We start from the raw sequence: 26,412 nt of genomic DNA on the forward strand, positions 1-26,412 counted from the left end.
TGCATTTCAACCTGATCCACTTAATTGTTCAAATGGGGATATCGTTTTTCTTTTCTTCTGACACACTGATGAAAAAGGCTTGATTGCTGAAACCCCCTCCCAAGGGAAATAATCACTTGCCTTTTCCTGTGGTGTGTTTTTTTTTTCCTTAAGATTTGGAGTCATTATTTCGGCTCCAGTAGTGTGTGCATGATGTATTAGAGGAGAGTCCCTCTCATTTGGGCTGTCTGTGAGCCGGGCCTTAATGAGCTGCCATCCAGGCAGGCTGGTACAGGACGAGGAAGAGGGAGAGGTGCTCAACCACAGATAACAAAGATGACATCTATTCTACCTACACTGCTCCCACCAGCCTGCCTTTGATGGGCTTTTAGCGAACCACCATTACATCACCTCACTCTTGTCTACGGAGCAGCTGTCTTAAAGCTTGTTAGAATGTTATTTGGAACAAAATCAACAGCAAATTGATCCCTCTAAAGTGCCTCGTCATGCCTGTAGAGTTTTCCACCCGTCTCCCTAAATGTCAGCGTGTTCTTTCGGAGTTCTAAGTATGTTTTTTCTTTGTCCTTTCATCTGCAGAACATGTGGATCGAGAGGACTACCTACACGACCGCATACAAACTACCTGGCATCCTGCGTTGGTTCGAAGTCAAGTCTGTGTCCACAGTGAGTATGAAGGGACTGTGTGCCAAGCCGGCCTCCTAATCAGATGAGGATCTGCGGCCTTGCTCAGAGGCAATCGATATGATTTGTCCACTTAAGCGGTGTAGACAGCGGTGTGGACGCAGGCGTGCCACTCCCTGGACTAACGTCAGGGCACGTTCTCCCTCTGCCAGAGGCCCAGCATTGATTTACCAAGCGCTTTTTAAAGCCTGTTTCTGTGGAAAATAGCTACACAGCAGAAATACCGAGAGGAGAGCGGCCACTGAGTTCAGAACTCACTTACTGTTGATTTCCCCTTTATAGAATTACCTGGATTGCTGTATTGAAAACCTGTTGATGAGAGGTCGGTCTCACTGCAGCAAATGACTTTAGTGTTTACGGTAGCACTTGGAATGGGCACATCTCCCCTCCGTCCCACTGAAACCGCATTAAAGTTTTATTATTTTAGCTCTGTTGTTTTGACTAATTAAAACGCAGGTCCTGTGTCCTTATTTTGGGCCGAGATGTTGTCAGCGGGAAGCCGGAGCGTGCAGAAATAGCAGTACAGTAGTATCAGTCGAAGCCCAGGAGCAGGTTACAGTATCAGTCAGAGCCCAGACGCCTGCCTCATCCTTTTAATGTGTCGTTATTTTGTCCAAAAACAAATGCGCTACTTAGCGTAATTAGTCTGGCTAAGTATTCTGCAATCAATTACTCTTTATTTGTCGCTTTGATTAGTCCCTTTCATGTCTGTGCTGGTGAATAGCCTCAGAAAAGGGCACTTCTCTCTCGTCTCACAATCACCCCACACACACACACACACAGTCCCCATGTCTCTCCCTATACCAGAGTATCTCCATTGTGTGTTCTCTCCTGACTCTCAGTGGTTATCTTTAGCCGGGCCGGTTAACTACTGTCTCTCTGTGTGGCTCACGCTGCATTCATAGCCCCCAAATAGCTGGGTCACCACAAACCACCCACACACCATGCAGCCCGGGCAGTTAGCGCACTGCACTGCTCTCTCTGGTCACTCTGTCCTTAGTACAGTCGTTGCAATACATAAAATTGATTTGCCCTAACCCCTGATTCCACATAGTGAAGTGCTATTCTCCATTGCAACACTATTCAGAGTAGAGGTATCTTCCTTCAGGCTGGGTTGGAACACACTGGCAGGAGCAGCTTGTCCTCCAGATGAGCCAGGGAGAGGCCGGGTCCCCCAGGTCAGCCTCTCTATTTAAAGCTTAATGACTGGGCTGAGATTCACCGAGCTAAAGCCCTCCATCTGACAATGCTTTTTACCGAGCTGGCCTGGGACAACCCGGCACAGATTGGAGATTTGTCACTCTGGCACAACATCGCTATTTTCTGGCTGGGGCCTAAATCTGACATTTACTCAGACAAATCCACACACGTTTCTTCCACTTTCTTATTAGCAGTCTGCAAGGAGATCATTATGTTGTTTGTCCTTTTTGTTTTCACAAGTCATGAGATTGCCCCCATGTGGAGTTTCATGGATTGGAGTGGAATTCCTCTTTCACATGAGTAGTAAAATTAATGACGGACACACAGTTAGGCTTTTAGTCATTTCGGGACAAGCGTTTCTAAATATTTTATTCATCTTTTCTCAGATTCACTAATCATATTTTGTTGACGTGGGAATTGAAATTCCCCTACACTGTGTGCTATCCATCTTCTTTTGACAGTTGCAAGTTCATGTATGGGCAGCGTAGAAAATGATTCATTGCTACCCTATCCTAGATGATGTATGTGTGTAGTTAAGGGTTCCCAGGCCCATCTTCTAATAACCTATCCCTAATCGTTAAAGACAAATGATTCAGCTAGATTGTTTGGGTGAGGTTTACAGAGATGGCAGTGATATTTGTGTATACATATATACTAGATATTGATGATATACAGTGTGAATAAATGTTGAGAATATATGATGACATCTTCACTTTCTGTGTTGCACAGGAGGAGATCAGTCCATTGGAGAACGCCATGGAAACCATGCAGCTAACCAATGAGAAGATCAGCAGCATGGTGCAGAGGCATCTCAATGATCCCAACCTTCCCATCAACCCCCTCTCCATGCTGCTGAACGGCATCGTGGACCCCGCTGTCATGGGAGGTTTCACCAACTATGAGAAGGTAGAGTCAATGTGACGACACACTTCTGTCTTCATTCTGTTCCCTCTATACCTCTACATGGAAAAATCCATTCCAACTTCTACACAGGCCTGAACAAATAGTATTCCAGTACATTTTATATTCCTGGAAGTAACTGCACACTTCATTAAGTTCAAATAAGTGAGACTATATTCAGAACCAACTCAGATATACTGTATCTTTGCCCAGGTTTGAGTTCATGCTTTGAAATGCTCTTGAACTGCAGAACAAACCCATGCATATCCCATGAGCTCGAAGCTCTCACACCATCAACCTCGATAACGGCATTCTTCATCATTTCACATATGATTTCACTCCACTCACATGTTGTTTGCGTCATAGGTCATTAGAAATCTGCTTTTGTTTGATATGAGCTGGGCCTGTCTTCTCTGAAAGGCTCAACTCAATCTTCTTTTTTTTTCCCATCCCGTTTTTCATCCCATTTCTACAGTTCTCAGTGGTTTATGGGCTACACATTCTGCTCACCGTAACACCGTAGCAACTCATCTGTGAGGGGAAGCCTTGTGTTTGATGATAAAACAGTCATAGCCTGTTGGTTCTCAACATATATCACCGCTCGGAATGGATTCATGTTTGTCAGCTGTAACGGTGCGGTGTGAGTCAGAGGAGCGACATGTGAATTCTTTGCTCCCAAGTCATTTCTTCCTCTCAGTGAAATAGTGGAGGTGGCGGAGGCAAGACGGGCGTCGCGGCTGAATATTTCTCATCTTTCCCCTCTTCCCCTTACCACCTTTCCCCCATCTGTTTTTTTTGTCACCCCCCCCTCAATCTTTTCCCCCTTGACTCCTCATTTTTCTCCCTCCCATCTCTCTGTGTCCCCCCTGTCTTCTCTCCACAATTCAAATTGTCCTTCCTCCTTCTCAAATACCTCTCCCCTCCTTCCACTCTCTTCCTTTCTTACCCCTTTGCCTGTTTCTTCTCCCCTACCCATCTCTACTCTACATGGTAACAACCCCCCCCCCACACACACACACACACACACACACACACACACACACACTCTTAATCACTTGTCTGTCTCCCTCCCTTCCAGGCCTTCTTCAATGACAAGTACATGCAGGAGCACCCTGAGGACCTTGAGAAGATTGAAAAACTGAAGGACTTCATCGCCTGGCAGGTGAGACTGAGGCTCAACATGGTGAATCATTTGTGCATGTGTGAGGTGCGTATGATCATGTGTGTGTGTGGACTTCTCAACCCCCTCCTCCACTGCACAGGTAAAGAGGCTTTGCAGTTGTGTCATGGGTCCAGTGCAGAATTGGCTGTGCACAAATAATGCATAGTCTAGTGCTCACTCAGTGGTCTGTTGGAGAAACTACCTGTGTATGTCATGGTCTACTTTTACAGTGTGCAGATTTTTTTTGCATTTAAAGATGACAAATTCCATCATATTCCATTGGTCTTTCTGTTTCCCATGACACACCCCTAGAGCAGAGGTAGGCACACATGCAGCCAGAGATGTTGAGCTGAGCATGAATCACAATGGTATGGAGGAATAAATAAAAATATCAAATCATACATTTAAGGTAAATTGGTGCAAAATTGTTATTGCTATTGCAACATAATTCCAATTTCTTAATTTGCATGAATTAGCTTTATTAGCTTTGTTACCAAGACATAGCCTGTTGGGTGCAGAGTGGTTTCAAATGTAACTTCCTATGGTTAAATCTATAGGATGTTAGTGGAGGAGTCGATCCCACAATTATGTGAGAGTCTGAATCGACACCAGAAATTTCATCTAATCATGCACCACTAGCTGAGAATCTCCACTGTGGACACGGACAGTGTGTTTTCACCTGAAAGCCCTCTGTATACACAGTGGGGATGCTGAATGCTGGAGATTACTTGTTGTACTGTGTGTATTACGGCGTTTATGTCTGAAATGTAGTCACCTAACTAAAGCACTGCTGCGAAAAAGGCCCCTCCATTAGGGTGTCTCTGTGAAAGGTTACAGCTGAAAACACATAATATTGTTTGAAGAACTTGCATCCACAGGTGAGTGCACTGCAAACTATCCCCAATGACGGAAACTGAATTGAGCAGAGGAAAGTGTGTTAAGGAGTTCGGGGGAGATAATGGCATGGGAGAGTGCTGAAGCAAACATTCTGAAGTTAGGGAGGACGCTCCGTTGCATGAAGAGAGAGAGTGAGATCAGCACTGGCGGTTTTGCGTGCGCTGCACCCTCGCTGAGCCCAAAAGAAGTGCATACACAGCAGACAAGAAATGCGCGTACACACATACACACACTCTTAGAATACATCACAAACACACCACACAACGCACAGTTTATCTGCTTACCATGAAACTCAACAGATCTTTAGCAAGCTCACTGTGGCTCATCCTTGATCAACTTGATAAACTCCTCTCATGACTATCCTTGGTTTCCAGGGGAATTTGAAGATTTACCCCCTTGGGAGTTTTAGAGAGCTGTAATTCGAACATGAATGCCAGTGTTCCTGCTTTCAACTAATGGTCACTGTTATCACCCGGCAATTCATGGTTTCTTGTTTTGTGCGTCACCCAGTAAGATACAGGAGGTTCCATGTCTGCAGTACATGTGGAGAAGATTTTTTTCTACTTCCTACCATCGGTTCCAAAGAAAGAGGAAATCAATTAAATTGGCAAGTTTCTTCCCCCGCTCGGTTGTTTTAAAATAGGTCATCTTTGTGCTCTGCATCGCTTGTGGAACTCTTCCAAATCTGAAAAGTAAAGTCTTTTGTCTTTGTGAAGCTTTTTGTCTTCATGTGGCATGATGCTTCATACAGAGATATGCCGCTCTCATATTAGTCCCTTGCTTTTGATATTGTGTTCTGTTATTATTATTATTTGTAGTAGTAGTATTATCGCTATTATTACCTTATTAAAAGTGTGCTACTATTATATACTTACATACTGTAAGTACAGTTTCTGACATTAAAATTATTTAACATTTTAGGCATTTAGTTGTTTTTTTTATCTATAGTGACAATGAGGGAGCAGGTAGGGGTTTGCTATCTTGCTTAAGGATACTTTGACACGACACATAGTTGTTGGCCCACCTTTGATTGAAAGCAACAAGTTCACGTCCGTTCTCTGGGAGTTGTCAAAAGTAATTCTGGGAAATGCAGGACGTCACTAACCGAAGTAGAAGTAGACGATTCAGCTTGAGGGAAAGTGGGTAGACCTAAAAATAAAGGCTTCATCACAAAATAAGAGTAGGGAGTATCCAAAGCTGGATTTTTCCTTTGAGACACATCATATACTTTTTTTTTATATCCGTCTCAAAGCAAAGGTGCTGAACAAAAATGTCTGAAGGACTCCCTCCCTTTCAAAGACTTGTGTAGGTGGCAAAATAATGGCCAGACTTAAAAGAGCCGGTTTCATTTCAGCATCATTTAGAGATTTCAACTGAAGTAAAATTGTGTTAGATATCACGTTGCAATTCTAAATGGATCCCCCGGCCGCAATCCGCAGCAGCAATTAACAGGAACTCTGTTGTATATCCCAGTCATATCTGAGCTTCCAGTGAGAGATAAATGAGTTGCTCTAGCTTGGCAACAGTGGCAGGTTAGAAATGTCCATCACATCCTGTTGAGCAAGTGTTTGAAAATGCGTCGGAGCCAAGACGTATCTTCCACTGGCACAAGAAGAAGTGATTAAAGCTGTTGTTTGGTGTGTTCATCACGGAGGCATGTCATAGAGAAAACAGAAATACACTCGCCGAGCCCACGCCAAACACACACACACACACACACACAGGGAACTTTTAAAGACATGACTAAGGCAGAGATGTTCATTTGAAATCGCTTCAGCTGTCTCCTTGCCAGAACCAGCATGCTTGTTTATCTCACATCTTGAATCTGTCTAAACGAGACAAATGAAGGGAAGCCTGCTCCAATCAACAAACTAAACAGGGAGAAATGAGCCAGTGCACGGTGTTATTGTGAAATGCCCATTGTCCTCATTTAGTAATTAGCAACTGGAAATCAGGAAATGAGGTATTGTGAAAGCTGGCAAATACAAGGTAGCCGATCCCTATTGTGTTGTCTCTGGGTGTAGCTGGTAAAAGCTCTGGACAGCTGCCTTTTATAGTAAGTGAAACTTCCCAGTGGTAGTGTGATTTGCCCTATTAGGAGTTGTGAAGGGTAGCTGAGTGATCAATAAATCTAATCACAGAGCTGAGTGGGCCCTTTTCAATGCACGCTGGGCACAGGGCATCAGCAGCATATCAGTGTGGACTGGCAGAAGTTGTGGAAAAAGTCAAAATAGTTTGTCAATAACAATTCCCTGCCTTTTGATTAAGTTTATTTTCCGTGTGTGTCTGCACTTTTTGTTCCCTTCATCCTGTCTGCCTATTACTCTGTCTGACTGACCATTGGCTGCTCACCTCTCCGAGCCCTTTTTCATCAAAGGTCTTAATATGTCATCATAGCCTTAATGCCAGGCATCTCAAAGGCCATGTGGCTCTGAAGTCTCTTCCCTGTGCATTAGGGAGGGAGAGGGGGACAGGGTTCAGCTGAAAAGACTGAAGTCTGAAAAACTCTGCTCATATTAAATAACAATGCCGGTTTCTTTTATATATTTTTTCAACAGACAATAGTGGCACTTGCCTGGTTATAAATTTGGTCTCAAGGTCTAATTAGCCGATATTAACATTGGCCCCAGGTGAGGGAATACACTACATGGCCAAAAGTATGCAAACACCCCTTCTAGTTCTAGTTCAAGTTCAAGTTCCGCTTTATTCTCATCTCAGCTGCATAAATCTACATGTATACCTCCAACTTTACATAGACTGTGACACAAAATATTGTTTCTCCAGGCTCAGATGCAACAGAGATGTAGTAAGAAAAAAAACAAGACAAGTTAATGATAAAACAATAGTGCACAAACAATGATAAAGACAGACTCAGATAAATTAACACACAGTAATAAATACCCAAATCTAAAAACTGTCAGGGACAATCTAAAAACTAAAGACAATCTAAAAACTATCTGAATACTAATTAGTGGATTTGGCTATTTCAGCCACACCCATTCCTGATAGGTGTATGAAATCAAGCACACAGCCATGGAGATTGCCTCCATAGACAAACATTGGCAGTAGAAAACCGTACTAAAGAGCTCAGTGACTTTCAACATGGCACTGTCATAGGATGCCACCTTTCCAACAAGAGTCAACTGTAAAGTTTGGTGGAGGAGGAATAATGGTCTGGGGCTGTTTTTTTGGTTCGGGCCCCTTAGTTCCAGTGAAGGGAAATCTTAACGCTACAGCATACAATGACATTCTAGACGATTGTGTGCTTCCAGCTGTGTGGCAACAGTTCGGGCCCTTTCATGTATCAGCATGACAGTGTGGAAAGCCTTCCCAGAGGAGTGGAGGCTGTTACAGCAGCAAAGAAGGGAGCAACTCCATATTAATGCCCCTGGTTTTGGAATGAGATGTTTTCAACGATCAGCTGTCCACATACTTTTGGCCATGTGGTGTATCTGTCTTGGACCGCTGTGGTGAAATACAAACTTTTTCAAAAGATAGTGTATTTAATTAATCTGCTGAACGTGTGTGTGTCTGTGTTAGAAACCTTGAGCCGAGGTGTCTTCCACAGTGAGCTTATCTGCTTGCAGCCACCAAGCAGAATTCTGTTGCCATGCCGCCACTCTGGTGTTATATCATCCTAAGGTCTATAAAAAGATGTGGGTATCCTGGGAGACGTGAATCTTGCCTCAGCTTTCACCCTCGCTGTTTCTCCCCCCCCATCTCGATCTTTTTCTTCATTCTCCTTCTCTCAAGGAGAATCTCAGCACTCCTCCGTCCCCTCCTATGTCCTACCTACTCCTCTCCCTCTTCCTCCCTCCTTCTTTTTGTGCCCCTCCCCTCCCCTCTCACTCATAACCCCCCGTCTCCCTCCCCTCTCTCTCTCTCCCTCTGCTTCTCTTTCCTTCCCTCCTATAGCCTCACCTTTTCTCTCTCAGCCTCCTTGTCTCCTCTCTCTTCTAAGAGGTCCCAGTGGTGATGATGAAGGTGCTCAATATCAGGGGAAATCCTCACAGGGTGTCTGTAGCATCCTCTCATTTATCTTCCTGTGCCAGGTCTTTGGTTTTGTGGAACACAGCGCAGTAACTAACACTCAGTGAGTGAAAAATCCCGGGTTGTGTGCACTGTGATGCAGCCTCAGCTTCCCTCTGCATGCTTCTGCCATCAAAGAGTGCTGTTTAATGTATGAGTGCAGTGTAATACACAAACTACAACCTGAGGGTATCTGATTTTTCTACCTGTCTATCTTCCAACATCATGTATGTGTGTTTCTGCGGTATAGCGTTTTTTTTTTCCCCCATTAACACAGTCACGTGTGTTGAAATGCGTTCTTATATGTGTAAATAAAACATGCACAGTTAGAGAATATTGCAAAAGGTTGCATCACATAAAAGTGATGCGGTGGTGTTTTGTGTGTCAGCTGTGTGAAGTCAGTTCTGTCTGTAGCCTGCTGTGAAGGGGCAGTTTGCCCTCAGGGAAATGGAAGAAAGGGGAGGATGCTCTGGGGAATCATAGAGGTTAACATGGGCACACACAAACACACACACACACACTCCTCTCTTGGCTGGCCTGCCTTTGCCAGACACTTCATACACTTCTTTGTACTCTGAACAGATTCTTTGTTCCATTTGGTCTGGGCTGTGGTGGATTTGTTAGCCATAAAAGCTACTGTACTTAAGATGAGGCACGAGATGTACTCTCCAGTTCAGTGTATGCCTGCTTTTCAAATAAAAGCAAATGCAAAAGTAAATGCACCACTCCGTCGGACCGGGGCTGATAATACAAAAGTTTGAATTAAATCTCCTCTAATGTGGTTCGTTTTTGTTTTTGCTTCTTCATAAGCGTAAAAGCATAAGCCACCTTCCATTTACCTTTGACAGTATTTCTCACTTATAGCGGCGACACAAGCAGGGAATATTTTTATATTTGCCATGGGGAAAGAAAAGCTCTGTTATTACCACAAATGACTGTAACGTCTTTGCTGGTTCTTGGTGAGTTATTGTGCAATTCTCCGCCTTACCGCAGCCAAAGACCTGGCGTGTAATACTGTAACACCAAGTTCTACAGGAATGAAAACCTTTACCTGTGTTTCCAACCGGCAGGGAGAAAAAAAAAAACTCACTCAAATGCTCGGTCCCCAAGGGATGACACTTCCTCCTCTTGCCAGATTTAGTCAGCAGAGCTTGCTGACATTGACTGTGGCACTGGGGTTTCCTAATTGCTAGTTTTCAGCAGTTTCTCTCTCTCTCTCTCTCTCTCCCTCTCCCTCTCTCTCTCTCTCTCTCTACCTGAGTTGCCTCTGTTATGTGTTTGAATTCTTATTAGCCAGCTCCATGCGGCGTGATATGTGAGAAGCAGCAGCGTGCCGAAAAAGGTGCATTGCGTCTTTCTTAGCATCATAGGTGGAGAGGAGGACATGCGCTCCCTCAGTCCTGCGTGCGCGCTGTTGTTGTTGTCATGTTTAATCCACTAGTGTTATGATATTATGAAGACCACTCCTGAGAATGTTATCGTGAGGGTGGGGGAGTGGGGGGGGGGGGGGGGGGTCACCATGGCAACGGCAACCTGGCATCGTCTAATAGAGTCTACACCCAGCAGGATGGGGTTGCAGTGAAGCACCCCCCTTTGCACACACACACACACACACACACACAATATGACTGTGCTGAGTATGCACAGCCAAAGGGGCTATAAGGTCATGGGGGTCAGATGGGATCTATGCAGCAGGATGGTAGCGTAGAAATGGGATGTAGCCGGCCTCTCGTCTCTCGTTGGATCTAACGAGTCTTACGCACCGCTGTTTTTGTTCCACCAGATCCCGTACCTGGCCGACGGAGTCCGCATCCACGGGGAGAAGGTCACGGAGGCGCTGAGGCCCTTCCACGACCGCTTGGAGGCCTGCTTCAAGCAGCTGCGGGAGAAGGTGGAGAAACAGTACGGGGTAAAGACCCTGGTAAGAGCCTTCACTTTTACGTGACCTTTCCTTTACGCGGAAAGAGCATCGCAACCCGGCCCGGTATCCCTCCCTCTCGGGGCGATCTGTAGCCATTTCATTTATTTTCCGCGGTACGTTGTGCTGGAGATCTGTGGAAAATGTGATTGCTGCACAGATTCGTCTCTTCTAAAAAATGTACTACCACCGTTTCACAACATCAAAACATATTTTTGGTTTGGCCTGTAAGAAAGGATTCTGTTTGGCCTCCCTTATCCTCTGTGGCATCTCTCTCTCTGTAGTCTCAGAGATGCTTGTAGTTTTTACAACTATTTCACATACATTTTTTACCTACCAAATACAAGGCAAATGGAATGAGAAACTGGCTTTTCTTTATGTGAAAACGTACAATGTTCAATATGGTGTATGACTATTTAGTGTGGCTGGAAATGACCACAGAATGGTATAAACCGCAGAAAGACCCATTTTTGACTAATTATATCATCCCAAATCTCTCATGAGGACATTTATAAAAGCTTTGTTTGTTTTTGCCTGCTTTAATCCCTCCAAATGGAGTTAGAACTAGTATCCCTCAGACATTCGTTTTAGTTTTAGCTGAAGTCAGCTCATGTGTGTAGTGGGGATGTTGCGTTTTTAAGCGCTGCTGGGGACTACCTCCCGTAGCTCTCCTCCACTCCTGATTTAATTGTTGCTTGGCCAAGCTTTTCCCTCAGTCTTGCCTGAGGTAAAGAGGCCCTCGCTCACTTTAAAGGGAAAGGGTGATGGCCTTTCAAAAGAGAGAAAAGCCAGCACTTACCTGGGCATGATAATAAGGTTATGCTATCAGACGTGCGAGAGCCCCTTTCTTCCTTTCAAAAGACTCTTTAAATGCAGAAGGGTTTACTGTAGGAGCTTATGAGCTTTGTTCATATCATTCTTAAAATGTTCCCAGATTAATCTCGCAGCAGGTTCTTTTTGGGACATGCTGAAGTACAGAAATGAATGGTGGAGTTCTGTTTTTTTTTGTTTTTTCCTTTACGTTGTATGAGATCATGTTGCTTTATTTGGCGCTCCATACCTAGGCCTGAGATAATGCTGCGAATTCCTCTCCTCTCCACCCCAATCAACCTGATTGTTGATTGTTTTCCAGAATATATATCTCCTGTTGTCTCCCTGCCTCTGCATCTCTCATATAATATGTAGCAGGCAATAACACCCAGCTACAAGACCCTGAACTTTTTAATAACAGCAAGGGCATACTGCCGCAGCAGCAGATGAGCGCTTTTTCCAGGTAGCAAAGTATTGATCAGTCAAGCAGTAGACTTTACATGGTGTAAATCCTTGGGCCGGCTCAGCCTATCATCACGCCTGCCGGCCAGCTGGCTGGACGGCCGTATGTGTGTGATGAATATGGCCTGAAAGCATTTCCCAAGGACAGAATAGCAGCACTGACAGCAGCCAAGGACGCACAGCTCGCTAAAGGAAATAGCCCTGAAAACCTGATATTAAATTCCGTTAGAGTGGAAATATAACTTAACTAATTTATAGATTGTGATAAACCATGGGATGTGCGTGTGGTCAAAGTATTTGCAAGCAGTACGTAGTGTTACTATGGTGCAGGACCAGAAATATGTGCTGTGATGCTTTTACACGCTATTGTGAGTGAACTCATCAGCATAAAGTATGAGTTTGGTTGATCTTAACCTAAAAAATAAATGTACAGTTGTAGGGTGAATTTGTGTCCGCAACCAATAAATTATATCCAGGAATAATTAATTTCATTAAATGTTATATTAAATCACTTAAGCCCGACAATTTATGGTCAACAATTATATTTTTAGATGATTTAACTGTTACAGTGTTAAAATGTCATTCAGTAACTCAAAATGTAACAAGAAAAACTCCACAAAATCATAAAAAAGAAATGAACAATTCTGGAATAATTGAAAAAATGCTTTTAATAATATCTAAATGAATGGCCGAGATTTTTTTCCCTAAGAAATCAAAAGCTGAGTCCACAAATCCGGATTTCATCAAATGCCATTCAGTAACATGAGATTCCAAGGCCATTTTGAATCATAGGATAATAAATTTGATAGTCATGTGACGACCGATGACATCACACAGAGGACCTCGAAGGTCATGTGAAGTTGAGGCCAGGTGAGCAAGACATTCCTGGTTTTTAGATCATTTCACCTTCTTTCGCTCTGACACAGTGGCAGCAGGCCAGCAGAACAGACAGTTTCAGGCAGTGTTGGAGGATAACAATGCTGGTACCTGAATACACTATAACACTATTCACTCTCTCTCTCTCTCTCTCTCTCTCTCTCTCTCCTTTATTTATAGTTGGCTTACGTGAGTCTAGCAAGATGACACCATCGTTAAAACGCTGAATGTTATTCAGAGACACAAAATCATATAATTCCAAAAAAAGACCAAAACAAGCCAAACATCTGAAGATGATCACTAATGGTTAAACAATATGACTTTAACGTTTCACATTTCTATGCTAAAGTTAGACAATCGACTTAAAAGTACAGACTTTCCCCTTAAAATGATTTATGTCTGGTAAAAATACCTTTTTAGGTGTAAGATTGTCTGCTGAATTTATTTCTTATTGCTTTAATGATGAATTTCAGTTGTTCTGACAAAAGTATTCAAAATATATATTTTCAACAAAAATATTGTTACTGAATGACAAAACATGTAAAAAAGTACCTAAATTGCTATGTTCTTGAATAAAATGAATAAAAACAAAGTAAAAAGAGCTGCTGCAACTCTATTCATTTTTTTTTGTTTTGAAAACTTGAAACGTCACTGACCACCGAACTCTGAGGCAGTCGGTGAATTTTTCCTGATTTGTTGTTGTGTTTCTGTTTTTGTTTCTTTTTCTTTCCCTCTCCTCTGTCAGCCGGCAGCAGATGAGCGGCGGGGGTCTCGTCCTCGCTCCATGGTGCGCTCCTTCACCATGCCCTCCTCTCAGAGGCCGCTGTCCGTGGCTTCAGTCACCTCCATCTCCTCCGACAACTCCCCCTCCAGGCCCGGCTCAGACGGGTAAGACCCGGTTCACTGGCTCTTCGGGACATAAAATCCTGGCGCGCGACCTCCTTTTGGCCGATGGCCATTCTGTCTCAGCAGTTGAAAATTTGTTTTTGGATTGTTGGCTCGTAATGCTCCCTGTCCTTATGTGAATAAAGTCGATCAGGATGCACCGGGATTCCATTTTCATTTCAATCGTAAGAGCGTAACAGGGTTTCCCAGGATGTGCTTACACTATATTTGTAAAATTAACTGCACTGTTTTTTAAGTTGGGTACCTCAGTCCTGTGTACCTGTCATATATAAATCCCAACCAACTTCAATTTGAACACATGTAAACGTATATTTTGTGACCTCAATCAGAGTCATTGACATAGAAACAGACTCCAGATATGAAAAAGGTCTTGACAGAAAATCATGGAGAAAAATATGAAAAATGCTCAACTTAAATGCCTTAATACACAACTAAACAGTGTATTGTAGGTTTTTCATGCAGCTACCGCAGGAATTACCTCAGCATTATCTCTGGGAAAAGTTGATATGTCATGTCCAAGTCAAGTTTCAGGGTTTCGAGACCAATAAACAATTAATAATCCCTCTCCAAATGCACATGAAGGGAAGGAGACAGCCGTTGTTTGATTATCCTTTGTGTCTTCTCCAGTTTTGCCCTGGAGCCTCTCCTGCCAAAGAAGCTGCACACCAAGTCTCAGGACAAGCTGGACCGGGACGAGCCCGAGAGGGAGCGCAAAGACAAGAAGAAGGAGAAGAGGAACAGCAAGCACCAGGAGATCTTCGACAAGGAGATGAAGACCACGGAGATCCCTCTGCAGCCCGCCGAGGCCGTCATCCTGTCAGAGACGGTACCGACAGAGTGGCCTCTTCTCTCCTCTTCTTCTCTACTTTCTGTTCTGCTCTTCTCTTCTGTTTCCCTGTCTACTCTATCCTGCAATACCCTTGCTTCCTCTCCTCCTCTACTTTTCTGTTTTTATCTTCCCCTCTTGTCTTCTCTTCTAGTGTTTTTTCCTTGTCTACTCTATCCTACACGACTCTTCTCCACACTTTCCTCCTCGTTTTCTGTTTTCCTCTTCTCTTCTCTGATCTACTCTATCCTACACTACTCTTCTTTACAGTCTCCTCCAGTTTTCTGTTTTCATCTTCTCTGCTCCGGTCTTCTCGTCTTCTCTTGTCTTCTCTTTTCCTCTCGTCTCTTTCCTGCCTTTAGTCCCTCTCTCTCTCATCTTCTACATCCTGTTCTCTCTGCATCACATGGCTCGCATCTCTACTACCCTTCTGCTCCCTCCATATCTCTTTGCACTCTACATACCCCACCCCCACTCTCTCTCTCTCTCTCTCTCTCTCTCTCTGCTATCCTCTCCTCTTGTCCCTTTTCAGCTCCCCTCTGTCCATTACAGCAGAGAGGTATCAGTGATCTCTGTGTGCCCAGCAGGAATGCTCCCTGGCTAATGGCATTAAGATAAGGATAAGAATGGGATCTGAGGGTGGCCCCTGGCAGCGGTGCAGCCGTCTGGCCTGTGATAGGGGTCTCCCGCCCCAGGGGCCAGGGGTAGAGCCCCTTGGGGTACCTGTTGGCTGACGTCACCAAGTAGCAGCAGTATTAGTAGTTGGAGCAATTTCTGAGGATTGAGTAATACGTGCCCTATTTCTCATGTGATCTGGAACAGTAAAAAGCAAGAAAACAGCAATCTCCCCTTAGATATGAATTTGAGTAAAAATAAAATCAAATCCTGAAAAAAGTCCCACATCACATCCCTGAAAGAACTGTGTTCTGTTATTTTCAGTGTTTCCCTTGTGGCAGACTTTGTTTGAGTTTGGCCAATTACAAAGTTGTTTGTCAACTTACAGTGTGGAATAACCCCGAGGACATGTCTTTTTCAATTCAAATTCCAGTCATAATAAAGCGGAGAGGACGCACTCTTGCATGCAAACAATTATTTGTAATCACAAATAAGATATTGTGAGCCAACGAGCGCATTTATCTAAATGGGTTCTCCTTCAGGAATACAAATAGCCGGCTTAATATGCTTATGGATATGCAGACAACACTCCCAATGGAGATGTGAAACCAATTTTCTCTTTTAAATGATCTTTTATTGATCCTTTATGTTATATTTCAGCATAGACTCAATTGGTTTGCCGCACAGTAAATTCTGCTCTCTGCTGTTTTATTGACTTTTATTGACATTAAGTTGTCTTATTTTAAGTGCGCACTAATGACTGACTTATTCTGACACTATATAATCTCTAATAAAAATGTGTTTGTGAATATATGCGTGTGCGTGTGACATCACAGATCAGCCCCCTGCGGCCCCAGAGACCAAAGAGTCAAGTTCTCAACCTGATGGGAGGAGACCGCCGCCTCTCTGTGTCGCCCGGACCCCCTTCCTCCTCCTCCAACTCCTCCTCCTCCTCCCCGGGACCCCCGCCCATCACGCCCAGGAGCAAGCTCTCCTTCAGCCTGCACACCGTCTCCAGTAAGAACAATCACACACACACACACACAATCACACACACACCCACCCTCTCTGCCTCCCTCTGGCTTTTGGCTGTGTTGTAGCTCTTGCATCAGTGTTACCCCACGCTAACTCCAATGCGGGTGTGTGACGACGCTCGGTTTGATGTAAAACCTGCTGCACAGTGTGTCCTCGGTTGCACTACTTTAAATGGCCACCCGAATCATAGCAGCCATCACCATGTATTTGCCTGTAAATCCATCTCTTTGTCACTGTGCTGACTGCTAACGCCGGGATCACACTTAATGCACTGAATGTGTTACTGTCCAAATGGAAGTGCATTCGTTTCCAAGTGAGAGTGTCTGCTGCGGCTTCATTGCCAAATGCATTGCCTTGTGTGGCGGGTGTCACATGCTTTGAATTTTGTTGTACTTATGCATGTATTATCAGCATTTTAGTTCATGCACATGCTGATAATGCTTACGGAAACTAAAACCAAAGTTATTATTCCCTATTTTGTCTCCCTCTCCGGGAAGCTTTTGTAATGAAAACATTTTGCCCATGAATCAGAATTGCAATTAATCAGTCAGCCTAATAAGTTTGATCTCAATAGTTTTGAGTCGCGGGATTTCTTGTGTAGTAATTTGCACACAGTTTGGAGTAACTCAAATGCACTCTAATGTGTTCCCAGCGTAAGAACCCCGCTGGTCCTTAAACTTCTTCAGTCACGAACCCAAATGTAAGACGTTCCCTCTCATTCCTCCTAGTTTCATTAAAACATACCAGTGCTTCGGGGTGTCCTGGTGGATTCCATGAAAATGCGACGTCCTGGGTTTGAATCCGGCCCAGGACCTTTGTCACATGTAATCCCTCTCTCTCTTTCTCTCCCAGTCTTTCCTGTCTCTCTCAATTTTGAATGATCTAATAGAGGTAAAAATGTCAAAAACAAAAAAGTACCTACCCTTACTCTTGTTCTGAGTGGTCTGACCAGAACTATGCCATATGTGACCCATTTTGGGTCCCATCCGAACTGTTTAGGAAACTGATGCTAATGTAGCCTGTTGATGACTGTGAGCTGATGAGTGCCCTCTGTTGCACAGGTCTGGAGCTGAATGGGATGGGCTGCCCCGACAAGGGCGAAACCCCTCCTCCGCTGCCGGTGAAAGGCAGCACGGCTGATTACGGCAACCTGCTAGATAATCAAGACTTGACGAGTCCCACGACGCCTCCGCCGCCCCCGCCGCATCAAAGGGTAGGTGTTTTAATTAGGGCCGGGAACAGCTCCTTAATGATGCATGGCCCTCGTAATGAAACAACAGACCGAGCGACGCGAGGCACCCATGACACACCGCTGAGTTTGACACCGGGGTCAAGCATGTCCCCCGCCCCCTGCCCCCGAGCCTCCTGTCTAGTACAGAGGAGTTGTGTGTGTGTGTGTGTGTGTGTGTGTGTGTGCATGTGGTACGCTCATGTCCGTGTTTACAGTATACAGCTGCATTTCTGCGTTATTTTCTCTGCCTGTGTCACGCATCCACTTTAAGAGAAGAGTGGAGGCGTCTGTCAGTTAGTAGCGAGGGCCCACACCCGCCTGTCCACCCCGCTGTTATTTATGCTCGTTCCTCCCAGCCGGCCCGGCGCAGAGACGTGATTGATTGGATGATTACTTTACCTCTCACATCCATCAGGAGCTCTCCCGCTGTTAATCAGCGGCTCGTCTCTCCGCGCTCGCCGGCGGCCGCGCTAGCCGTCCCTCTCTCCTCGCCACTCTGTTAACTAATCTTATTTATCCGCTGTCACGGCCCGCGGACAGGTAGTAAAACGGAGCCTCGGCAGATAGTGTGGCAGGAGGCCGGCCGTAATGTAGCGAGAGCAGATGTTCGGAGACGGAGCAGCGGCAGCTCCCCATTCCGGTCCTTGACGGAGACGAAGGTGCGGTCGTTGACCGCCGTTACTCCCCGTCTTTCATCTGTCTTACTCGCACTTTAATCGCCCAGAAGTTTTAGATAGCGGCATGCAGGTGCACGCAAAAGCTCAAACTTCGGTAATGTGACATTTTCCATCTGGGTTGAATAAAAAGTTAGACATGAGGCACCCCAAGCTATCTGAATCCCCAAGACATGAAGAGACTAAAGATAAAGGCAGGCGTCTTTTATTTCCTCTCGCTGGGAAAGCCTTGAGAAACAGAGGCTTACTGCTATCTCAAATTATGTCTTCAGCCGCCCGAATGGAGATTTGAAGGTGATTTTTTTTTTTCTCTATTCACAGCACATGCCGCCCCCTCTGCCCAGCAAGACCCCTCCGCCGCCCCCGCCCAAGACCACCAGGAAGCAGGCCTCTATCGATTCAGGAATTGTACAATGAACAAAGACACTGACAACACAACCAAACGACACACTGACAACGCCACAAAAACATCAGCAGCAACCGCCCTCCCTAAAGCGGTTGGTTTTTTTTTACCCACACATTCCTCGCTCCCTGTCCCAGCTTGACAAGATGAATACCTCATTCCGGCCCGCCCCCTCTCATCCTCTTTTTTTTTTTTTTTTCTTTTTGTTTGCCTTCAGTGTGATGATGATGCAGTCTACCATAGGGAACATGTTGCACAGATGAGTAGTCACTGAATTTGTCGATGCTGTCTACAACCTACACCATGCCACTTCAAGACTTTGTAATGAAATGAGATTGCGTTCAGACATATACGCTTGGACCAATAGCTTTCCAATACTGACCCACTCTCACGTATATGAGAGCACATAGCTTGATAAAACATAATTCCTATCTTTTTTTTTATTCATATTCCCACTATGTACAGAGGTTTGTATATATGATTTTATTTTATTTCAGTTTTTTGTATGTGGATTTTATCATGACTCTTTTTGTATTAACATAACATTAGATTAACTGGCATTTATATTAAAAAAAAAAAAAAGGGCTTGTAGGTTTTGAATTGACAGGGACTGTAAAGAATTGGTATGTGAGTACCTATCATTGATTTTACTGGTAAAGTTGGTGTTTTTGGAGTGCACATACAACTAACTCCTACCGCATTATCATTGTATAGACCTTGTTATAGATTGCTGTAACCTTGGATTTCAATAACATTGACTGTTCCCAATTCACTACTGACATGACTTCTGAATAAACTTTCAAATGTATGTATTTTTAAAAAGGATGTCTGCCTCATTATTCCGTCTACAGCGAGTGGTGCTGAAAATAAATGTGAATGTTTTCGCATTTCTGAAATCCTAAACAAACCGGCAATCTGTACGCGTTCCCTTACTTCAACTAAACACTCAGCTTTCTGCCTCTTTGACTGACAGCCATCACAGAGCTGCCGCTTCATTATCAACAAACCAGAGTTTTATACAGGGAAGTGTTATGCCACGGAATGGCTTCTATATAGGCTGATGCAATCTAATTTACATAATGTATCCCCTCACCAAGGTATCGTTTCTTTCTTTCAAAGCTGAAAGCTTGAATCTGGAATGTGGCCCATATTTGAATAGCGGTTCAACTGCAAAGATGAGCCAACAAACCACAGGTGCCAGCCTTGCCTTGCTTCACGCAATCTTGAATTCTGCTTTTATGCTAATCGTTGAAGGTCATAATAAGAATTCTCCATTAAACACTGCGGCTGTGCGACAGTGTAATGGCCCTTTATGCAAATCATCACTTTTTCCAGCTTTGTTTTATTTTGTTGACAGCGATGAGCGTCAGCTTGGCACAGCTTTGAGAAATCCTACAATATCATAGATTTGGTGTCACGGGACTATGGAGCTCCATATGGTGCTCCATCCCAGACAGAAACACTGATGAGTTGTTTCCCTGCTGGCTACGGTTGATGGATTTCACATTGTATGTATTTTCACTCCAAATTAATAATTGAAGTTTGCACGATGAAGTCATTGTATTATTATCTGTCATGCAGCAGCTTTAAATTGAATTACACTTTTTAATTAGTTGCTAAATAAGTGCATTACTTTGGGTCTCGGTGGAATAGCTCGAACAATATAAAGCTCAGATGACAGTTATCATGCACTCTTGCTAAATATCAAAATTGGTATTGCGAAGCTAATCCTTTCAGCTACAAATAGACACTGCAACCTTCCTCTTGGATAAAGAACTGTGAGGCACACAGCTCTCATGAATTACAGCCTTTAATCATACTGTCTCTAGATATGTTTTTAATAACAATAAGCACTGCCTGTTATTTACTGAACACATTTCATGTAACTATAATGCATAGTAATGTCACTTTGACCCATTTAGTGTGATCAGATACCATGATATATATGGTATAAGATGGATGCATGCAAAGATAAGAATGTATTCTGTGGTTGTAATATGTCTATTAAACAGGTTTCCTCTTACTACCATACTCTCTCCATTATGCATTTTCATCTACAACCATGGGTGTCTCCATTTGTTGGCCACCAGCTATAAAACTTCTCAGCCATAAGCTGAGGCAGTCTTCTTCCTTTCCATATTTAGACTGAGCTCACATGATATTCCCACACTGGGATGTGTGCGATCTTGCACCAGCAGTTGAACTAACACACTGACAGGGCCAGTCTCCAGCACACCACAGTCATTACATTGGCTCAAAGCTGCCGTAAAATTGTCCTGTTTAACCTTCAGTGTTGAATTTGTCATTTTGTTTGAACCTGTACATTTTGTCAGCGTATTTACAGGTCCCAAGGTGTGTGCCGTAAAGCTAGCTTGTGGGGCCTCTTTGCAGTTTTTTGCCCCAGGTGGCTCATGTGCCTCTGCTCTGCTATTCTGCTGACACTTTCTGAGTGGGTGTCCGCCTGCGGAGAAACGCTCCAACTGTAGCATCTGTTGTTTGAAGAATGTTTTTTTTTTGTGTGTCCTGGATTTGGGTTTTGTAAAGCTCTCTTGCCCTAATTAGGCGCGCTGAATGACATCTTTTCCCTCGGAGTTAGATCAGGGAAAAACAACCATCAGAGACCACTTACAATGGCTCATGGGTGGTTTTATATGTTGTGCTATGTTGGACTTGTGTGGCTTTTTGCAGAGAAAAATATTCCAATATTATATCGCACACTATGAAAATGCAGGAATCAATGCTGTATGGGTCTCAATAGGCTCTTCACTAGCACTGACACCAATAAATAATTTGACTTTTACATAATTCTCTGCAGAAGTGTTAAATTAATGGTCTCAGGGGTTAAAAAATCGTTGGAAAGGAGGCCTTCAAAAACCATTATTATATAGATTATAAGATGACATTGCCCCTGCGATCCATTCCATTTCCTTTCATGCTCCCTATACTGCCGACCTATGCTTCCTGTTTCCTCATATGTAAATATCCAAAGAGTAAAATCCATTACTGGTGGGAACCTATCATTGTTGCGAACCTGTTACCCCTGCTGAATGCGAGGTGTGTGCACCACAGGACCTTGATTTGACCATGTATTATCTGTCTAGATGATATATTGCTCTCCCAACACACAAAGAAATGGGGTAAGTAATATTCAATAAAAATGCAAGTTTTACTATCATACCAATGTCATTCTCCCATGTTTTCCCCTTTTTCCCTCACTCTTTTTTTTTTCCAATTTCTCTCAAGCCATTGCCAGCTGATTCTCTCTCTAAGGACCATTACCCTCGCTACTGTACAGTGCCATACGGTGCTTACCACAACAAAACATGATGGTGTTGATTAAAGCCTTGCTTTGCTCACTGCTAATGCTCATTCAACCCAGCAAACTGTTGGGATTTCTCTCTTCAACTGATGATGAATCCATGTAAATCAGCTAAAACGGTGCATGTGTGGGTGCCACATGAGGAAAAGGCACAAACATAAATGGCCACTGACTTTCTGACCATCCCTAATTGCTAATCAATGGCTACAAGCCAAATTAGTGTGGCCACTGCACTGCTGGACAGCCTGAATAGGAGAGGGAGGGAAGGTACTGTATATTCAGTGATGAAGAGTTAAGAGTGCACCTTGACCTAAGCTTTTACATAGCTCGCCTATTGTACTGCAGTGATAGGTTCAATCTCTGAAATATGAGGTGGGGATAAAGGGTTTCATCAATCGCATAATTCACTTACCAAGGATGCCCAGTGCCCACTCAATATCTAGCTTCGCAATTGAAAAGGGATAAAGAATGAAGCATTTCAGCAGTGGTAATATTACATAGTTAACTGGAAGCTATTTCAATAGGCTCTTGGTGATTTGTGCACAGGCATTATGCTTCACCCTCTCTCTCTCCTCGCAGCATAGGGAAATGCATCACTTAATTGAGAGGATTTCCAGAGGCTTTGAGAGAGAAAGCTGTGAGCTAGCTCCTCTCTCCAGGAGAAATGTATTTACAACACACCCAAGCCCCATGTCATTTGTCATATCTGCCTGAAATAATGTGTGTATTTTCTGTTCCTCTTGACACACTTTCATTTGTTTGGAGGCTTCAAATGGGCACGGTTCTCTTTTAATGTCTCCTCCGAATAATAAAAGGGGACAATATTTCCATAAAACACCATCCATGCACAAATCCAATCACAGCTCTCTAAGGGGTTATGGCTTCCTCTTCAGATGGAGTCCTGCTACTTGTATACAGTGATGGACATAGTAGTGGTTGCTATTATGCTATTAATATGACCAAAACTGTCATAGTATACACATCTTTTCAGGCAGAATCCCATGGATATAATATATAATTTTCATGTCCAGGAGGTGGTACATTAGCTATTCAGACATACAGACAAACTTTTGTTTGACATATCAAGAGGATTGTCAGTGCTACTACTTTGCCTGCAGTCATTTATGAAAACTTTAATGGGTGTCAAAGCTGGCATGACTCCAAAGCCAGCCCTAAAGGCAACAGTTGTTTGATACAAATTTCAAACTAAAACACTAAAATGTCCATTCCAGATGTTCACTGTTGTGGAAAGAAATAGTCTGTGAGATTTGCACTGACCTTATCCATTGTCAGCTACATGTACTGCTTCTGCTTATTCTAGCCCCATGTAAACAAATATATACTGTAGGTTCACCGTCAGTCGATAGGTGTCACCGTGACATTGGAGTATTGTGTGGAGCTGTCACAGATAGTGTCATGCAGGAACCATGAGCCTTTCTACCTCAGTGGAGTTGTCATTGAGCGGTTGAGTGAACGGACTGAATGGAGTTGTGTTCAATAACATCAGCGAACATCAGTTGTTTGGAGAGAAAAGGGTTCGTGGTATTTTACCTGGATTGTGTGAGCTGGATGCCGGAGGTCCACACTGTTTGAACAGTTTGAAATATGTCTTCACTGCTCAAGTCTGAGATTTTTCTGAGATAGCAAAGTGTCGTCTGAGCACGCCTCTAAAGTGTGGAGAGACTTTATAGTAAACACCTGCGCTCTTTGCTGTGAGCCAAGCTTTGATTGAACACTTTAATGAGGTTTCTGTACTGCCTCCAACTTTACACACTCCAGACAGACACTCCATCACTCTCTTATCAAGAGTGGCTGTCACGACCGGCTCTTACAAGGACTGCTACTCGTCGACACCGGACTATAAAGCACGGGAGAGCCGTGGCGTTCTAAATCTCAACCTGTTAGGCCGGACGCCATTTTCTGCTGTAATCAGCACCGACTGTAAAACATACATTCTGCGTACAGCCCTATTATCTTGGTCGGAGGGAGAGAGCCAAGTGGTGGTGATCTATATTAGCTGGGGCTATTATGAACCACTGGTGTTTCCCAGGCAATCAGCGAGATGTGTTGCTAGGAAACATTCCTACAGATCAGGGGGTGGAGAACTGGTGTGACGAGGAAGCAAACAGATGCAGAGGTCTCAGCTGGTTTCACCTGACATGGAAATCTCTAGAATGTGCAGTGGGCCCTGCTGTCTGTAGAGCAGCATATTGATTGGGACCTGGTAATGTTATTCCAATTCTGTGTGATATGGTCTTTTTGATCTTCTGAGCATGATGTTTTTTAGCACATTCAAGTGTCTCTGGTGCATTCAAGGTAAGATGGAAAGTATAGCTGCTTTCTAAGATAACTGTAAACCAGGCTGAGAGCCAGGCCCTGTTCTCCATACAGTTCTGTCTGTTAAATGGCAAAATATGATTAATTATCATACCCAACCATGCCTACACCTGACATCATAATTCACAAGCATCTTGTTGACCTTTTCCAAGCAGAATAAATTTACTAAGATAAGGGTATATATTTAAACAGCTGGGTAAGCAATGAACATAATTCGTATTGGAGCATTATCTGGAAGTTGTAGTGAGATAAATATTCTAAAATAATACTGTGCACTCAGAAATAGTTCACTGCAAGACAGCGGTTCAGATTGGACCACATTCATTTTAAATTCTGAACCATCAGCATTTCCTAATTGTCAATACAACTGCATTGAACTCTGTGTGAATAAAATCAATACAATGATCAGATTACGGATTTTTGATATGTTCTGCCTCCTCACAAAGCTACACAGTATGGGTGATAGATTTAGTAAGGATTTTGGTTTATTGAGTGATGCTGATCGACAAGTGTGTCATCACTAAAGCAATGCTGCCCTCATTTGGCATACACTGTTACTGCAGGTTGCCCCTCTTCCTACGGCACATGATGTAGCCTTGATAAAGTATTGTCAACATGACATAAAACTGCTGCTTTCACCAAAAATCTATTTGCTTTTGTGTATTAATATTAAAGATGACACTAATAGTCTTCAATTTTAAGCTCCATTCATAAGAATTCCCAAATGTGTTCCACCATCCAATATATCACTTATAGCCATTCTTGTTGGTGTGTTGACTATTATGATTCCTTGTTCAGAAATTACACCACCAGTTATTTGATGGCCATTGAAATATCTCAGCTTTCAAAATGTCCCTTTATGACTTTCCCTACACCCACTTTCTGCACAAACCAGTGTTGTAAGATTTTCAAAATCACACTAGGAAATTCACCCTCTTTCTGGCTTTCTCTTCTCGCAGCCTCTCTAGTGTTCAGGGAGGCTGGCAGCCAGCGCAGTGCGACTTTGGCTCTTATACACCAGTAAAGTCTGATCTCTCCAAGGATATCATCAGGAGTAGAGGCGTAAATCTGCCCAGAGGAGGAGTGAATTAAGCTAATACCAGCAGCAGCAGTGCAGCGGCGGGCCCGGCCGGTGGTATTTCTCCCTCAGACAGCACGCTCTGTGCTCCGGCTCCACGGCTGCTGGAGATGGACTGCCAGGGACAAACTGTAATTGGTCAGAGGGGGCTTCACCAAGAGGGAAGTCTAATTACTGAGTAGCACACTCTCCAGCATGGGCCTCACAGGTAGACAGACGCCTTGAGATGTATTTGAACATGTGCTAATGATATTTGGGATTTGAACAGGGGCCACTGACCCAAATTTGAAAAATGCCTTCACATCTATTTATCTATTTCATCAAAGCTAACTTCAATTGAAATCTCTCCATTTGAAGAACCCTGTACAAGGCTTGAGCTTGTCCATCCAGAATACAGATGACACTTCTATCTGTGATGCCATTGTCACTCCACTTCTTGTTTTGATGTACATTTTGATGGACTGAGGACATCTTTTAACTTTCAAATTGAGTTATTCACAAGGACAGTACATAATGCAACAGCTAGACATGTATTTTGGAACTGTAAATGATTTGTTTACATTCTTATTGTTTGTAAACATTGAAGCACATTTGCAGCTGAAGATTGTTGAGAGTAGTAAAGAGATAATTTTAATAAAGAAAGTTTTAGTAGCCTATTCCACAACTTATGAAAATACCCATAATCCATATACTTTAAACTTGGAAAAAGTGCAACGCTCAGCTAGAGGTCCTATTGTAAATGTTGCTTGCAGTTAATATGTCTTTGCCAGCTTGAGGCATAAAGACCAAGCGTATAGAAATGAAGGATGCTTTGAGGCCAGACAGTTACTGGGCCTGCCAAGTCTTACATCACAACACCTCAAGTACCTCCAGTCTCCTGCACAGCCAGAGCTGCTGAGGAATTAACTTTCTGCACAGCACAATATTCAGCAGGAGAGGCTCACGTTTTCACATGTCAAATTGCGTACAGGCTGTACATTAATTAGCACTCTAACTGCGTGGTTTGCAGAAAGCAGTGACTATCTCTTATGACATGAGTTGCTTTGTTCCTCC

At 43.6% G+C, this 26,412-nt stretch overlaps 1 protein-coding gene across 1 annotated transcript in view; it reads left to right on the forward strand.

Moving 5' to 3' along the window:
* The window catches only part of dock1 (dedicator of cytokinesis 1), a 176,685-nt gene extending 157,253 nt beyond the window's left edge, over positions 1 to 19,432 (forward strand). Inside the window, exons 44-52 of the mRNA XM_071907671.2 lie at positions 577 to 663; positions 2,611 to 2,787; positions 3,860 to 3,943; positions 10,653 to 10,790; positions 13,681 to 13,823; positions 14,469 to 14,667; positions 16,119 to 16,299; positions 17,379 to 17,530; positions 18,544 to 19,432. Coding sequence (XP_071763772.1) covers positions 577 to 663; positions 2,611 to 2,787; positions 3,860 to 3,943; positions 10,653 to 10,790; positions 13,681 to 13,823; positions 14,469 to 14,667; positions 16,119 to 16,299; positions 17,379 to 17,530; positions 18,544 to 18,639 — 1,257 coding nt within the window. The 3' untranslated portion in view covers positions 18,640 to 19,432. The remainder of the gene's footprint in view (positions 1 to 576; positions 664 to 2,610; positions 2,788 to 3,859; positions 3,944 to 10,652; positions 10,791 to 13,680; positions 13,824 to 14,468; positions 14,668 to 16,118; positions 16,300 to 17,378; positions 17,531 to 18,543) is intronic.
* The last annotated feature ends 6,980 nt before the right edge of the window (positions 19,433 to 26,412 follow it).

Source organism: Centroberyx gerrardi, chromosome 20 (genome assembly GCF_048128805.1).
Source record: "Centroberyx gerrardi isolate f3 chromosome 20, fCenGer3.hap1.cur.20231027, whole genome shotgun sequence".
NCBI lineage: Eukaryota > Metazoa > Chordata > Actinopteri > Beryciformes > Berycidae > Centroberyx > Centroberyx gerrardi.